Raw genomic sequence first — 17022 nt, 5'->3', positions numbered from 1 at the left:
TACCGTTTATGCGAAGTATTTGAAATATTATAAGGTAGGGGACAGGTGCAGAAGCTGTATAACTGATAGTCCACAAGTTATATAATAAGAATTTTAAAAAGTACCTAAAAAGTACCAAAGCTAGCCATAATTATTATTTAGAAGAGCCATATACAGATAAATTTGGATGGTAATTATTGATACACTGATGTGCATGCATCTCGTTAACGTTTTAGCTGTTTCTGATTTTAATAAGCCTGCTTACTGCATATTTCTGGGTACCAATGAATGCACAGCTACTCCACAGAGTGTTTCTTTACTTTATCTACTCATGTTTGGTTTATTTATTTGTTTCTATTCTTATTCACGCCCTTTAATATATGCATAGACATCGCAGAGCTGGGGGGAAGAGCATATTAAGAATTTATTCACTAAAAGGAAAAAAATAACAAACCTCTTCAAGGGATGACGATAGAGTGGGAAGGAATTAATTATAAAGCAAATACATACTTACATAATCCCCTAATATATATTCATGTCTATGTACATGTTGTTTTCATAAAGAAGGACACTGCTATGAAAAATAGGTTAATGTACCTTTAATGCATCAAGTTCCGGGTACAAGCCGTGCCGCACATGCGCAAAATTGAATGTTGTGGCGGGGAACGATCACGACAACAAAACTTTTGGACTGTTGACGCACAGTTTGACTTTATATCTTGAAATAGAAAATGGTTGAAGGGCCGGGATGCACATTAAACGGAGAGAAAATCCGCTTAAAAGTCCAGAAAGGACAGAAAGTAAAAGCGATCAGAGGCAGTCTGACAACATCAGCCGTAAGTAACCTTGTGAGACTGTATGTCACGGTGGAACAAGTTATGTAGTAAATTTGGCGTGTAGGCTAGCCACCTAGCTGTTATTAAAGAAGATCAAAGACAGCCTTCGTCTGTGCTTTTTTTCTGCTAACTGGCTTATATCCCTGTACAGAAAAACAGCTCCGAGACAAACGCCTTCCCCTGTTTTTATGGTTGTCAGTACAGCGGAGTGGAAACCCTGGGAAAGGAGCTCTTCATGTACTTTGGTCTACGTGCTTTAAGGTAAGCGAACAACTTTTCTTTTCTTTTCTTTTCTTTTGCTTTCTGTTTGTATAAATGTCTAGACATTTTCTGTCATTATCAACCGACTGTATGTGCACCGGAGTCTGGAGGGATGTCACCAATGAATGCTGCATTCAGTGTTTTTGAAAACTGTGACATCTGGGATTTTCTTTTCAAAGTGAAGCACATTTTTCTGAATAAGCCGATTAGCTTGCTGCTCTTTGATTCAATATTTGAGTCATCCCACTGTAAGCAAAATGTGTATAATTTGCAATATGAATCTATTTATATGATCATGCACTACTCTCATAAACAGTTTAAAAGATGGACATAGCTACTGTGCTGTCACCTAAGGTTTCTGAAGATCGTATCAAGATGAGTGTTTGTGCTGTCACGATCTTGGTGTTTTGAAACCCAATATGATGCGTGAGTGGGGCGGGTCTGATTGTGAAACCCCACGTTCACTGGCTAACAACTTGTCAATCATAAATCGTTAGCCAAAATACACATAGTGTGACCAAAAGTTACAAAGTAGGCTTATTATTAATTAATTTATTTATTTGTTTTAATTTAATATGATCCAAACAGAGCGACTGAGCCTGTGAACTAAGCAGGAAAGTGTTTACAGTGGTCATATTCTAGATGTCAATAGGACTGGAGTTATTTTTGCAACTACCAGAGCCACCCCCAGGTGGCTATTAAAAAAAACAAAAAACAAGTGCAAGTTTAAGGCACTCCAGCAATGGTTTCATTTTTTTCAAACCCAGAAGCTATGTCCATCTTTTCCTATCTGAGTTTCTAAAAAGAGCAGTCATAAAGTCTACAATTCTAATCAGTTCGTACACTGAAAAAAAGGGACTGGCCATCTCTTGGATTTATGTAAGCATCTTGCATGTATTTAACACAATTGCCTCATGTTTTAAAGATAAATGTAACTATATAGTGTAAAAACTACATGATATGCAGAAAGGGTGTATTAAATTGTTCATATCATGTTCAGGTGAAGTAAGTCAATAAGATAGCAACGTTAAATCTCGTGAAACCACGCGTGATTTCATCTCGCGGGCTTTGGATCGTGGTTTAAAAAATGCATCCATCTCAGTCAAGTCGAGCAGCCAACTCTACGTTTTTTGGTATGTCTTGATTTTTTGAATTAATATTTACCATATTTCAGCCAAATGTAGTTAAACGTCTAGATTGCCGCCATGTAACATGCTAAAAAAGAGCCGTTAGCTTATTTGCTGTTTTATCTGTTGTCAAAGAATTGGCGCTTTTTCATTTGAATTTGTCTTTGGCACAAGAGCCGTAATATCACATTAAACCTAATTACGAGGCACTCATAACATAATTTGGTTTTCTGTGTGAATAGATTTGCCAACTGACTCTTCAGTTACATTGTGTATTTACTGCACCGTGGTGTTAGTGAGATTTTGGACATTGAACAGCTTTAGCTAATATCATCAGCGGCATTATGCTAGCTTACATCCCTACCCCTCCTGGCCTCACCTGCTGTCCTTTTGTTTTTGTTTTTGTTTTTGTTGATGCACATTGAGAGACGACCTCTATTCTGCATTTCACCAGGAGTCAGCTGATGGATTGTGGGTTCAAGGTGTTATGGTAAGAAAGTATATTCTATTTTCGTTTCTGTAACTTAATTATAATGGGTTTTTTATAATTATTAGGTGCATGCATACTCACCCTATTAATACAACTGAGAAATCCAAAATCTGCCATAGGTTTAACTTATACCTGTATGTATTGCCAGAAAGGTGATTACTGGACTCACATTAATGCACACTTGAACTGAAATGAGGTTGTAACTTGTGGGTTCTTGGGTTGCAAATCAGAAACAAACATCTTTGGATTTTTTTAATCCCATAAGATCTGGAAACACAGTTTTTATTCAACAAAACATTACTGATTAACCAAGCACAGTGCCTGCTGTTATTTCAAAATTTCAAAATGTTATTTCAGATAAAATGCAGCATTCCAGTGCATCCCAACCATGCCTTTACAGTCAAGGTTTCTGACGGAGCTGAGTTTCTCTCTGACAGTCTGCTGAAAGTGTTTGCAAAGTGATCGGGGGAACAGGGCACAAAGCTAAAGGATGTAGCTGCCATGATGACAGTAAGAACTTTAAAATTCTTTAACTACAAAGTGTATATGTATTGCATTAGGTCAGTAAAAGATTTTTATGCTGCATCCATTGAAACAGTCAACTATTACCTGTGAGTACTGATTCCACCGAAAGGATGCCATAATTTTCGTCATGCATTTACTGGCCCACTGAGAAAAATTTATCTTTTTTTAAAAATAAATGTTCTGGAAACTATATATCCATAAAGTTGATGTCAAACAGGAACTTTTGATATTGCTTTGTAGATGCTGGTGTTGCATGTTGACTGGTTTAAGTTTTGGTCTGGGATCATTTTCTTCTGTGCTACTGAAAAGTTCACAAATCTCTGTTTTCTTTGTTATAATACTTTAGGATGACATTAATGCTCAAAGGGAGTCTCATCAAAGTGCTCCGCATCTGTGTGAAAGACAATTGCAACATCTTGGTGCAGGAGTTCATGGTGAGTGTTTTATGAGTAGATTGTGGCTTTGCAACATTTAAAAATGCATTTAGTTATCCACTTGATCCTCATTGGACCAGTTAGGACCAGTAGTCCTCTTTAATAATTTGAAGTTCACATGAGGCCTGGTAGTGAACTCAGCCGCCGGCCCTTGAGGCCCCACCCCTGTATTAGGGGTCACATCAGTGTGAAAAAACTTTAAATTTGTCATTCTAGTGAACAAAGGAAAATCCCACCAATATTTACATTAGCTTTTGTTTGAAAAAAAAAAAAGACCAACAGCTAACCAAATTGTGGGGCTGAAAGTCTAAATTCTAACATCTTCTGAGTGACAAAACCTGGATTTCTGATGGGCCGGTGTCTTTCTAAGAAAAACTAATGTAAAGCATTTGAAATTATGTTTTTCACCCTCTCTTAGAAACTCTGTTAGACCATGAATGGCAGCATGGCAGGCCACTCTTTGGCTATAGCTATTTACTATGTTGCTTGCATTGGTTTAAATTACTCTAACATTAGAACTGGTAGATTCAAAAGAGATGCGTTTAAAAGGGAATCTTAAAGAAATGTTTTGTGTTTAACCAGGACTTGACTGAGGCCACTGCACAGATTGAGAAAACCACAATGAACATCTGTCTCCAGAGGATGCACCAGGCAATGACTTTTCTGATGTTGGCATCATCATCGAGGGTATAGTAGTTCTTCAAGATCTGGATAACGTGACCTTTGCAGTAGCCATGCTGTTTGGACCTTTTTTATTCCTTCAACATGAGTTACCCATCACAACTCTGCTACACTTTTGAGGTGATTCAAAGGGTGGTAATGGAGTTGGATGCAACTCAGCTCTCAAGAAAAGCTCACAACTAAGACAAAACTGCTCGTGCAAGGAAAGCTCACTGTTATGCATGCAAGCTGATCAGCTCTAGGTGAGAGGACATTTAAATCTCACACTTGTTCTGCTGCATTTTGAAGCTCAATTCCAGGAACAGATCGCAGGGTTCATTTTTATATACACTGCAACTGCCATGAGGACGAGCCGTTTTTTTGTTGTTGTTGTTGTTTGTTTTTCCTTTTGCTCTGTACAAGTTCTCTGTCTGTTTGGCAGCATTTTTACATTTCTCTTTGTATTTTTTCTTTCTTTTACTAGTGAAGAGATGTAGCATGAACAGTTATACAGTCTAAATATCCCATATGGGTCGTGTGAAATGGTATTTTCAGTTTCATTCAGTTGAAGTAAAGAACGTTGAATATTTCTAAGTGTGCTGTTTTGAACCAAGATGTCACAGTATGATCAGTGCTGTAATTTTTGACAGTCACTGTATCAATGTTATTTTTGCGTCTCTTGAATAAAGGTTTTGACCTGCAAGTGCTAATTTCTTTAGTTATTGGGGTAAAATGGGTAATGTTAATAGGAAGGTGTTTGCCAATTCAGTAACCTAATTTAATGTTAATGGAAACTAACATTACCTCAAATTGTTTAGTTATAATTGTTGTTTAACTGAATCTTGACGTCAGAGGCCTTAAATAGAATGTTTTGATTTGTTCTTTCCCAACATTTTTCAAAAGAAACAGTCTAATTTCTTTGCTGTGATTGATTCCAGAGAACACGGAAGAACTGACATTATTTAACTGTTGATTTATGTAGATTCAGTAGTGGAGTAATGTCAGTTTAATTCTTTACCTACTGTCAATGCAGTGAAATTAGACATTTTGTTTTGAAAGGTTACTGGTGGATGCCAGCAACCATCTTGGAAGAGAACAATATAATCTGTTATAAGGCCTCCATTTGAAAATTGTGTATTTGATACTAGAATATAATAGCAAAATGTAATTTGAAGATAACATGTAGTATTTAAGTGACCAAGTAGTATTGGGTAAAAGTTATTGAATGGTGTTGGGATAAAGTGAGAAAATTGTGAAGGATTAAAATATTTCAAGAGCTCAAATTACTTCATCAAAACATGTTTAAGTCACATTTTATCAACACAAATTGCACAGGTTTATTGAACATGAATAAATTGTGTTAATTTAACTCAATTGTTTAAGTTGCTGCCAAAGCAAAACATCTGTGTGCAACAAATGTCCACCATTGAATTAAGTAAATCCAACAACATATTTTTTTCAGTGTAGGAGGCTCGGGTTAACTTACAGCTTTTATAAGTACTACAAAAATGTATTTTTTTTTGTGGCAGTAAAAGCTAAGCTATTTGTTCCCTTGTATTAAAGCCAGTTATTGGTTGGTTTATGTGTTTTGTGTTTGTACACAGCACAGTGTTCAAATCTTCAGTTGTGTTTTTACCTTTTGCCAATAATGGTGATAAGGAGAAATAGTCAATATGGATAATTTTGTTAAGTATGTTTGTATGTATTTATTTATTTAATCAAAAAAAACTAGAACCAAGTGGTTTTTGGTTATTTAGTGAATAGAATAGAATAGAAAAACATCCAGATTTTCAATCAGACCAATGCAAAAAACGACAGTGGTTGCAGTAGTGTAATTTGGAGAGATAGCAACTACAACAGATATTACTGCATCTACAGGAACATATTCATTCATATAATGCCACCCTAACTGTGCTCATATTATTTTTTTTAAATGAAAATGTTATTTTGAATAATCATCATTGGACAGATAGATTCATGTCTATGTAAATGAACTAGTGAGCTTTGTTGTGCAAGGCAATGACACCTTGCACGATAAGTTTCCAAGGGTAGAGTTTCCATCCACAAGACCATGATCCTGTGATCGAGTGTCGAGTGTAAAATGAATCGAGACATGCTGTCTTTAAATGAAGTTTGCCTTTTTTTTTTCTTTGTCTTCCTTGCTTTCATCCTCTAGAGTTCACTTTGGTATGAATGGATCAATGCGAATAAACCCTGCTGAGAGGAGGGATAGGAAGGACTCCACTCCTGTGCTGGAAATACACCTTACTGACGACACCGTGTGCTTCTTTGACAGCACAGTGGAAATAAGGTAACAGGGACACCAGCCCAGCCTAGATAGATTGAGGTGACAGGAGTTCACCTTGGGCTATGAGTCTCATTGAGTGAGTATGTCCTACATTAGGCTGTGTCTGAAGACAGTGGCCGTTGTTGCATGAAAAACGCAGCCTTTTTGGCTCAGCATTTGTCCCGACCATTGTCTGTAAGGTCCTGTTGTAATGCTCAGCAGTCAGACCCACATTTTTTTTTGTTCTGTGTGAAGGTTTCACCTATGTTACTCCATCCCATAACAAACACACCTTACAGAATATATGAAAGAAACAATTTTGAAAAGTGTAACCTTGAGAGCGCCAGTTGACCCCGTGGCACACTTCCAATAACTGTCGCTATATATTTTCTGCCTTTTTCCATTACTACAACTGTGTATTTGCAGGTTAACAGAAGACTGTGAGCAGAGGGTTAGGGCCATGGAGAGTCTGGATGTATGCTCCTCCAAGTTCAGCTTCTCCCACTCAGAGGAAGCAGTGAGGAGCCAGAGTAGCAGGATGCTTTGCGACGTTCTCCTTGACCAAGCCGTCATGCCGGGAGTCGGCAACATCATTAAAAACGAAGCCCTGTTTGACTCTGGCCTCCACCCAGCCGTGAAGGTATGGAAAAGATGATGGATTGTGTTCAGCAGAGGAATACAAAACTCTCACAGAAAAAGTTTAAGCCCTTGTATTATTGAGTGATGTATTGCAATGAGGTGGGTAAAATAGGGAAAAGACAAACAAGCACATTGCAGCACAGATATGCCTTTCCCTCTGTGCCTTTTGAAAATGGAAATATTTTTTACTTTCATGAATGTACATGGTCCTTATTGCAACCCGAGCCGGCTTTTCTCGATGATTTATAGCATATATTTATCCTAAAACATGAATAAAATATTTTCTAATCCTGATCTGGAAATGATATCACATGAACTGTGAAGGATTCAATACGTCACATGGCTCTTTGGGAATATTTTTTTGGTAGGCAAACTATACAAGAAAGGTGTAATTTTTGAGTGGCCTATTTATTGCAGGTAAAAGAACTTCATAGGATGAATACTTCTATTACTCAAACATTACTAGGGGCTCCAATCTGAAATGAATTTTTGCCCTCCTTAGAAAGTTTTAGATAGGATATGAGAATATAGCACACTGAAGCAAAACATTAATCTAGGACTTTTGGCCCCTTCTTCTTCTGGGACCACTGAATCTTTATGAGCTTCTCCTCTATTACCAAGCCCCTAGGAGTCCTGAAAGATCAACAAGTACTGTTTTTATACACTGTCTGAGCCAGAGACAGCTTCTTGGTGGCTGGCTATTTTTCCCATTACATCAATTTAAAACAGTCTTTCTCATTCCCATCTGGTGCTTTATTGTTTATGTGCTTGTAGTATTGATTTTGATTGTGAAGTGCTATTTGTCTCTGTTTTAAAATGAAAGGCTACACAAATAAGGTTTTGTCTCCTTTTTGTGAACTGTAACTAAATGTGCTCTGTCATTTTTAGGTTCAGCAGCTGACAGATGACCAGATTCACCATTTGGTGAAAATGACTCGTGATTTTACTCTTCTGTTTTACAAGGTTAGGCATAAATCACAAGTTGGTCTTTTGGATCTGAATGGGATCTGTATGGGTTTATGTTGATCTGCGCACATTTAAATTGGGTATTTAGCTGCTACCTCATTTAGAGTCACTTGCGAGAATAGATTAACTAAAAATCCTGTTTTGCCAGGAAAGGAGAGCAAAAGCCAAAGCCCCACTACCTAGAGAACAGAAAAAACAAATATTGCTTTCTATACATAACAGAGAAGTGAGGAAGGGTAATCTTTTTCTGTTTTCTTTATCCTCATACTTTTATTTCTTCTTGTGTGCCCTCCTCATCTCTGTCAGTGTCGCAAATCTGGCTCTCCCCTCTACAAACATTACAAAGTCTACAAGCTTTCCCAGTGCGGCCAGTGTTTTCATGTCATCACAGTCTGTCGGCTTGGAGATAACGGAAGGATGACTTACTTCTGCGAGCATTGTCAAGAAGGAGATCCCAGCAGAGTGAACATAAGGTACAAACCCTTGTAGACCTTTATGACTGAGCAGGTATTATTCTTCTACAGGCTGCTCCTTTGAAGGCTGTAAAAATATCCGCCACCAATTATGTTTTAACTAAGATGGAGATTAAAAATGTACCTTGTTTTTTCTCAACAATGCAGTGCATCCTTCTTATCAGTGATATCCATACAGGGATTAGTACCCATTTACACAAGGGATCACCACAGTTGATTATCTGCCTCCATCTCACCCTGTCCATAGCATCCTCCTCTGTCACCCCAAACCTCTTTATGTCTTCCTTCACTACATCCCTGAATCTTATAAGTTGTCTTCCTGTTTCCATCCTGTCTGGCAGCTCCATATTCAATATCCTTTAACAAATATTTTCACTGTCCCTCCTTTACACATGTTCAAACCATCTCAGCCTTGCCTTTCTGGTTTGGTCACCAGTACACTCAACCTGAGCTTTTTCTAAACCTGTCCAGTCGGGCTGTGCGATATGACCAAAATCTCATATCCCGATATATGAATTCTATCGTCCGATAACGATATAAATCACAAAAATGTAACATTTTCTGTAAATTCTGTGAATCTCGGGCAGCTCGTCTTGCGGGAAGTGTTTCCAGCTGGGCGTCATGTAGCTGGAGTCGAGTGTTTTAACAGATGCATGAAACGATACATTTTTAGACATAAGTTGTAACAGCCGCCGTTTTCTTTGTGAGTATTTATTACACGGCGTGCTGCGGGGAAAAGCCTGTTCTAACGTTTGAGTCTAAGGTTTATTTTTTAGCACCTGGCGGCTCTTTGTTAATTCTCATCCGTAAATAATCTGCTCTTTCACGTGATTCAGTTTATTTTGGAAAGTCTCAACAGGATCTTGAGCTTTATTGTGAAAGGTTTATGTGGAACATAAACAAGCAGACACGCGATGCTGTTACCATTGTTGTTGCTAACGACAACGCATAAAAACAGGTGCTTGTCCGTTCGTAGTGTGGTTATATAAAATATAAGAGAAAGAGAGAACTTTAAGAAATTAATATAGCCACTTCAGTGACCATCAAAATGATGAAAAAATATTGCTGTAAACAGTTTATTTTGCGACACCACGAAACAAACAATAGTGTAAAATGAAACGATAGACGTTTTTATATCGTCATCCGATATATATCGTTATATCAAACAGCCCTACTGTCCAGTCTGGTCATCCCCAGTGAAGATCTTCATTGGGATGTGTTTTTGTTACCACCTCTCTCCAAATCAGACATAATAGCAAAGCATAGCTTTTTAAATTCTGTTACACATCACTGATTTGCCACTAAAACTCATCTGCATCCACCTGCACTCTCTTCTTCACCTCCATTGTTTTGCACGGTTGACCTCATATATTTAAACTCATTCACCTTCACAATTTCATCTCATTACACATGCATCCTGTCTTGCTTCAAATGACATTCATTTCTCTTCTCTCTAGAGCATACCTCCACCTCTGCAGGTTCTTTTCCACCTGCTTTTTACTCTCGCTACAGATCACAATGTCATCTACGAACATCATAGTCCACAGAGACTCCTGCCTAGCCTCATATGTCAACCTTTCCATCACTATTACAAACAAGAAGGGACTTGGAGATGATCCCTGATGTATTCCCACCCCCACCTTAAGCCCATCTGTCACTCCCACGGCACACCACACAACTGTCTATCTGCCCTCATACATGTTTGTCACCACCCTCAGATGCTTATCTGCTACTCCCGACTACCTCCCTGCACTACCACAGTCCCTCTCTTGACACCCTATGGAATGCTTTAATTCCACAAAGACATTGTGCAACTCTGACCTTCTCTTCACTTCAATGGCATCAACACTCTCAAAGCAAACATTACACCTGTTGTTGTCTTTCTTAGCATGAAGCCTTACTGCTGCTCATTGATTATCACCTTTTACTAACCTAGCTTGAACAACTTATTTTCATATCTTTGTAGAATGGCCTGTCAACTTTATCCCTCTGTAGTTACTACAGCTCTGCACAGCATACTACCTTCATTAAGCTGCACATTTCCATCATCTTTACTTACATATAAGATGAACTTAATTCTATTCTCTGTTCTGTGAGGCTCACCACAACAGTCCCAGTTTTTCTTGCCCACTCCTGCAAAAAGACTTCTAGTCTTATAGAATTCTCTGGGAAAACCTAATTTTAGGACATACTGGGAAAAAGAAATCAATAAAAATCTTTTGTATAAATGTTGGTTATATTATGTTTGAAAATGTAGGACTATCTGTCTTTCGAAAGAGCATCCTCATCGCCTTTTGGAATAACGATCGAAAAACATGGTGTGGCCACTAAACACTAAATAGCCGCTGAATAGATTTACAACAAAAAGCGCTGGACTAATGAATGGAATAATAAGCAAACAGTGAAATATACTGAACTACATAAAAAGTTCACAGATAAATGGCAGTTTAAACACATTCGACTACAGGTGGTTTTGATGAATGGGATACTTGAGTCCGTTGGATAGGTTTTTGGTGGTGCATCGGATGAAAAAGGTTTGGAACTTGGGAGTCTAAGAACTATGAGTGGAAATATTCCAGTGATAGAATAAAGCGACAATTCCTCTTCTGTTACAAAATATGTACCTTTTGTATTTAAAATGCTAACACACTAACTTATTAAACATATATGGGCAGTAAAGAAACCAACATAGTAAAGCTAGGTGTCATTTTTCAGTCTTTTCATAAAGTTCCAAAGCTCTTTAGATAATATGTTCAAATTTAGAGAGGCCATCTTTGCAGGCAGATGGGCTTGGCAGGGAGTGGGAAGTGTTATGAGGGAAATTAATGCGCATATAAGGCTGTGTTTGCCAGACAGGGCACAGGCTCAACACCTCCTGGGCTGTGTTTGAGCAAAGCTTTGCGAGGGGTTAGAGTCTAAAGCCCTTACAACGCATTACACAGCTGATGAAGCAATCTGTGAGAAGTTTCCTGAAAGCCGCCGCTACTTTGCTCCTCCATGACTGTTGGCGCTGCAGATTTACCCTCTTGTCAAACATAGTCTAGCTTCATGTCAGAGCACTATCATGTACGCTTGGAGCAATTATATAAAACACATTTCATTCTTGCCTGTTTTCTCCTCTGCTTGAACTGTAATTATTTGCCTAGGTAAAAGTTTCATAGGTGTCTACATGGTTTATATCTTAATATATTACAACTGCTGTTGTAATTGGGTGACTACATTTCTGAACAGAATTGATCAGAATCGTGTTTATTTGTGCAGACAATCCCAAAAAAATATGATAATTTAGGAATTATTTTACTGCTGAAAAGTTACATATATCTAAATAAAGTGACACTTACTTTTGAAAGTATAATATAGCTACGCTGGCATTTTATGGCCAATTATACATGAAATCATAATGCACCTTCATATCAAGTGTTAGTCATTTCCATCTCACAAAGTTAAAGGGGAAAAAAAGACTGTCACATATTTATCCAAGAACCTTTTCAAAAAAGTCAAACAAAAACCAGGAAACTAGGTTTTTGGTTAAGTATATCATTATCATCATCATTAACATCATTATCTCCCACTCATGACTGATACAGGGGTCTCTTTTGACCTCCCATTATTTCTTAAATAAGAAGCTAATTGAAATTGCTCTTTCAAGCAACCATTTTAGATTGTTATTGTCTCATTGTTTAATGACATAATGACATAATTGTTATTGTTTAATGACATAATGAACATTAGTTCATTATGTCATTAAACAAAAGATGCTAGAGTCTCCAGGATACAGGACAATAAGGAAACAAAATGGGCTGATTCTGAATTCCACCTTAAATCTTATAATGACTGAAGGTGACTTTCTGCTTTAAAAAAACAAACTAAAAAAAACGTTCCCCCATGAGCCATTGTGATAACACATAATGGCTATCATTTGATCCAAAAATCTTTTCTTTATTAAATTAAATGAGCTACCCAGTCTAAAACCTTTCTGAAACTCATGAAGAACTCATCTTCATACTCATTTCACATTTAACTTCATAATGTACAGTGCTTAACAAATGTATTAATAAACCCTTCATAATAACCCACATTTAAGAAATCGATCATGTCAAAATCTCTGAGAAGTCAGAAATTAATCAAGAATAACATTCAACCATTAAAACTATTTTTTCTGTTCAGGGATGCAATTAAATAATTGTAATCTAAACTATAATAATTTTCCCCCACTTTTTAGTAAAACAGTAAATTTGACAATTCATGGATAATAAATTTTTTTTATTTGAAATAAAAATTTCTTTTCATTAAAAATGTTGCACATACATGGCCTAACCATTACAGAAGCATTAAAAAAAGGGGGGGGATTACCAGTACTGCTAATTTAAAGTAGCTGTAGCATAAATCTTACACTGGGTGGTGATCTAATAAATGTCATAAGCAAATGGTAAATGGTAAATGGCCTGCATTTGTAGCGCTTTTCTAGTCCATAGGACCCCAAAGCGCTTTACACTACATTCAGTCATCCACCCATTCACACACACATTCACACACTGGCGATAGCAAGCTACATTGTAGCCACAGTTGCCCTGGGGTGCACTGACAGAGGCGAGGCTGCCGGACACAGGCGCCACCGGGCCCTCTGACCACCACCACAAGCACAACGTATATAGACTATAAAATAGAAACTAACAGAACAGTAGGATATTATCACAATGCTGATACAGTATAATTGCTATTCTTAACATTTTGGAATATAATGAATGTTGGAATGAATTTTTTAACTGCTAATTGTGTCCCCAAAGTTAAACTGTCAGTATCTGTTTTGGGGTTAACTTGGCATTTATGTATTTCTGATAATATAGCAATTAACAAGGACAAATCATTGAAAATTAAACATCAAGCAACTGTTGCTGTCTACATAAAAGAAATTCCCATTTAACAGAAATTTACATTTAACCATTACATTTGCATTCAACAACCCTGCTGTTTTTAACTGAATAATAGCTTAAACAGTAATATCTTCACCAATCTGTCTAAGAGTGATTGCAGTCAGTCCAAGTCAGACTGTGACAGGTTTGTTTTTGTTTTTTTACATTTTTTTGTAGATACAAGGAGGTTATTTTCCTGTTTTTGTTGGTGCGACTGGTCCATTATTTTGCTCTGAATTAGGAGGTAGCTTTGTCAAACTAAGTGTGTCCAGTGTTAATGTTTTTTTTCAGTTATACAATATATGGCAATGCTATGCTGCATCTATCCCACCCCTATTCTAAACTATATACAACACAATATATTTACTTTTAATTTTTAACCACTTTAGAGAGCTAATAATTCCAATTATTCTCAACATGTGGAACAGTAACATTAATAATACAAATGTGACTCACATTTAGTAATGTAGTAAATGTATGTCTGTGGAAACGCCACATTTTTGCACAATAAAATTCGCAGCAGCAGAAGTACATTATAATCATCACCGTTGCCCTGCTTTGTTTATTTAGTAAGCTTCCAGTCCGAAACAGCCTGATTGGTTGGGCCTGCAACAGAACCAGTGATAATGTGGCTAAGAAAGAGGAAGAGGACTGGGCCTGTCAGCTCTGCACACTCATCAACCAGCCAGCAGCAACAGCGTGTGATGCCTGCCTCACTCCAAGACCCAAGGGTAAGTGAAATGTTCTGTCTTCATAGTCACTCAATTGGAGCGAATAAAATGTCTTTGCTAACAAGAGATAAAACAGTAGCTATAGTTTTGCTGTTTAGCTGAATGATATCTTGTACAGTTAGACAGCGATGCTTAAGCACTTTTCAGAAAAAGATGGAAAATGGCAGAGTGACACTGCAGCGAGGCGACGCAGCTTCTCTGTGTGTGTTTGTATGTTGCAGTACGGATAATGAGCATGTCTGTCAGTTGGCCATATAGTGTCTGCAAGAAATGTCCTTGTAGTGTCACTGTTGCTGCATAAAGCTACAGTTGAAGGGTTTAAGGGTTAGTTTGTATTTTGTATACAGTCCAGTTTTCTTAATTAATAGCTGATTGAACAACTGAATAGCTGTTAACCCGAGGTTGTGCTGAGCTTCAAGGACATGGACACGTTGCTATGATGGCTTCACTGTGTACCCTTAAATTGTTTTCCTTTTTTGTAATATTTTATTTGAATTAAGACTACCGAGTCTTTTTATGTTAATCATTACCAGAACAAACCCCTTTAGTCCAGTGGTATTAGATAGTAAAATATTTCCCATTTTGGGAGGATGGGAGTGGGATTTGAATCCTTAAGTCCAATATAATCATCTGAGTTTTAACAAGGTTTAAAGGCTACGTCACATATGTCAGCGTCCATCTGGACTGTTTAAAAGATGCGTGTGAGTAAGTGAGAATAGTGGTGACATTTTGAGGTTGATTTAAATGAATAACAGACACTTATTTCTCCATGGAAAGCTGACTGAGCACACTCGCTCTTTCAGTAATATCCTGATTTGCATATGTACAGTTATACATTTGCAACGGACCCCTGTGCATATCCTCTGAATCAGTTGGGGGTTAAGGGCTTTGCTCATGGCCACTTTAATGGTAGCTTTTGAGGGACTGGAGAGTGATATTTATTCACAGTTCCTTGTTAATGACTGTTATGTCAGGCTCCATAGTCCATTACTGAAAACATTTTTAAAGCTTTTGATACGGTGGTTCATTTTGCATGAGGGCATTTTCAGCACCACATATTGTGTGACATTTCATTTGACTACACAGCACGGCAATATACTGCCCACTGATAAATGATACGGCAAGCTAACCACTTAAAACTAACAACAACCTGCATTTTATGGGTGCAGTCGGTGCATCAGAATGAGCTGCAGCTGCTGAACATGAATTGAGTTTCTCTCTGTGGCTCCATCTCCCCAGTCCACACAGATGACATTAGCGTTGAAGCATCACCCTTCACTGCTGATTTGATTAAATACCCCTGCACTGCCTTCAAGAAACCACAAGAGGAGCTCAAAGTCAACTGGAGGTCTGCATTTGGGACTTCCACCCTTGTTTTCTCCGACTTAAGCAAGAAGGCAAAGCCTGCAAAAGTCCCGCTTGCCCAAGCCGGGAGTCATTTGAATTCCTTGGCGGCAGAAGGAGGTTTATATAAATACAGTGTTTGCCAAGGGACAACAAGCCCCAATTATGCCTCTGGTGGCTGGCAGAAGCAAAGAGCCGAGCTGTCCGATGGGGAATCACTGGCCTCCTACAGTCACACATCCAAGAAAATGAGAATTGATCACAGCCCCTTTCCCAGTAACAGTGCTCAAAATGGAACCTCAAACTCAAGGTGAGTGAATCTCTTACTTGGATATTCATGGGTAAGTTTTTAATAAGAGAAGGTTTTGCAACTTCAGGGAAATGAGTGAGATTTAAGAAGGGAACCCCCAAAATTTAGTATTTTAATACAAAACACACACACACACAGTCATGGTATGATACTAAACATACTTTTTTTTTTCCAAAAACACACATCAAGACAAAATGGTTAGTTTGCTAATTAGTGTTCATGTGACAGCTTTGGCTGTGTTATATTTTCAGTGCATTTCAAACTGATGACACTATCTCTATACTCCTGTCAGTACCCACAAAATGGAAGCGACAAGCCGTGCAACCTCCATTCCTCTCAGTCCCAGTGCCCCTCGCTGTGCATCCCATCGTCGCCCAGCTGTCCTCAGAGTGGTCCACAAGGAGGGGGAGAATAAGGGACGACAGTTCTACTCCTGCTCGCTACCCAGAGACACCAAGTGTAACTTCTTTGAGGTGAAAGTGGAAGGCAGCTTATCTGTTTTCGATTTGCTTCTCTTGTTTTCTAGCCTTTGCACAGTCTGTTAGCAGTCTGTTCACTAAACACTTAAATAACTGAAATAAAAGTTTACAACTGTACGTCCAAGCTAACCAAACTTTATTTTCACTGTTGCAGTGGGCAGACTTGCACTTTCCTTCTTGTCACCACGGAAAGCGCTGTTTAATGAGGACTGTTCTGAAACTAGGACCCAACAACGGCAGGAATTTTTACACCTGCAGCTTTCAAAAGGGGAAACAGTGTGACTTTTTCCAGTGGGCCGAGAATGGACCAGGGGTTTCCATCCTACCTGGTTGCTAATGTCATATATTGCTCCCAAGTGAAACCCTGAATCCTCAATGTTTATAAAAACAACTTGATATAGAAATGGGGTGGATGACTGGATGACAAGTATCAAATATATCAAATATACCCTTGCTCTATATTCCCGTCCATTTAAGCTTCTGACCTTCAAATCATGGCCAACTTTGTTCGTACCAGCTGTAATAAATCTCTAATAAAGTCTGTTTCAAATTATTTGGTATTATGAGT

At 38.0% G+C, this 17022-nt stretch overlaps 1 protein-coding gene across 2 annotated transcripts; it reads left to right on the top strand.

The window, feature by feature from the left end:
* Positions 1–620: 620 nt before the first annotated feature.
* On the top strand, positions 621–16999 carry neil3 (nei-like DNA glycosylase 3). 2 transcript variants are annotated; one of them, XM_085284292.1, is made up of 13 exons: positions 1111–2209; positions 2658–2693; positions 3051–3203; positions 3565–3652; positions 4235–4575; positions 6489–6623; positions 7026–7239; positions 8127–8201; positions 8511–8677; positions 14161–14321; positions 15561–15975; positions 16268–16448; positions 16609–16999. In XM_085284292.1, exons 6-13 carry the CDS (start codon positions 6502–6504, stop codon positions 16789–16791), a joined length of 1518 nt encoding a protein of 505 aa, XP_085140418.1. In that variant the 5' UTR covers positions 1111–2209; positions 2658–2693; positions 3051–3203; positions 3565–3652; positions 4235–4575; positions 6489–6501; the 3' UTR covers positions 16792–16999. The 2 variants fall into 2 exon arrangements, with proteins under 2 accessions (XP_085140415.1, XP_085140418.1); XM_085284289.1 differs by lacking the exons at positions 1111–2209; positions 2658–2693; positions 3051–3203; positions 3565–3652; positions 4235–4575 and adding exons at positions 621–815; positions 967–1076.
* The last annotated feature ends 23 nt before the right edge of the window (positions 17000–17022 follow it).

This window comes from Mchenga conophoros, linkage group LG2 (assembly GCF_057382185.1).
Source record: "Mchenga conophoros isolate Kocher_MC1m ecotype Shallow Benthic linkage group LG2, M_conophoros_male_GT1.1, whole genome shotgun sequence".
In the NCBI taxonomy this organism is placed as follows: Eukaryota; Metazoa; Chordata; class Actinopteri; order Cichliformes; family Cichlidae; genus Mchenga; species Mchenga conophoros.
The sequence above is the reverse complement of the archived record's forward strand: the minus strand, read 5'-3'. Positions and strand labels throughout refer to the sequence as shown.

Bases quoted from the DNA above. Each gene is read 5' to 3' on its own strand.
- neil3 (XM_085284289.1), top strand. From the start codon at position 711: ATGGTTGAAGGGCCGGGATGCACATTAAACGGAGAGAAAATCCGCTTA. The intron at 6,624-7,025 runs GTAACAGGGACA...GTGTATTTGCAG, and splicing joins GACAGCACAGTGGAAATAAG to GTTAACAGAAGACTGTGAGC. The intron at 15,976-16,267 runs GTGAGTGAATCT...TACTCCTGTCAG, and splicing joins AATGGAACCTCAAACTCAAG to TACCCACAAAATGGAAGCGA.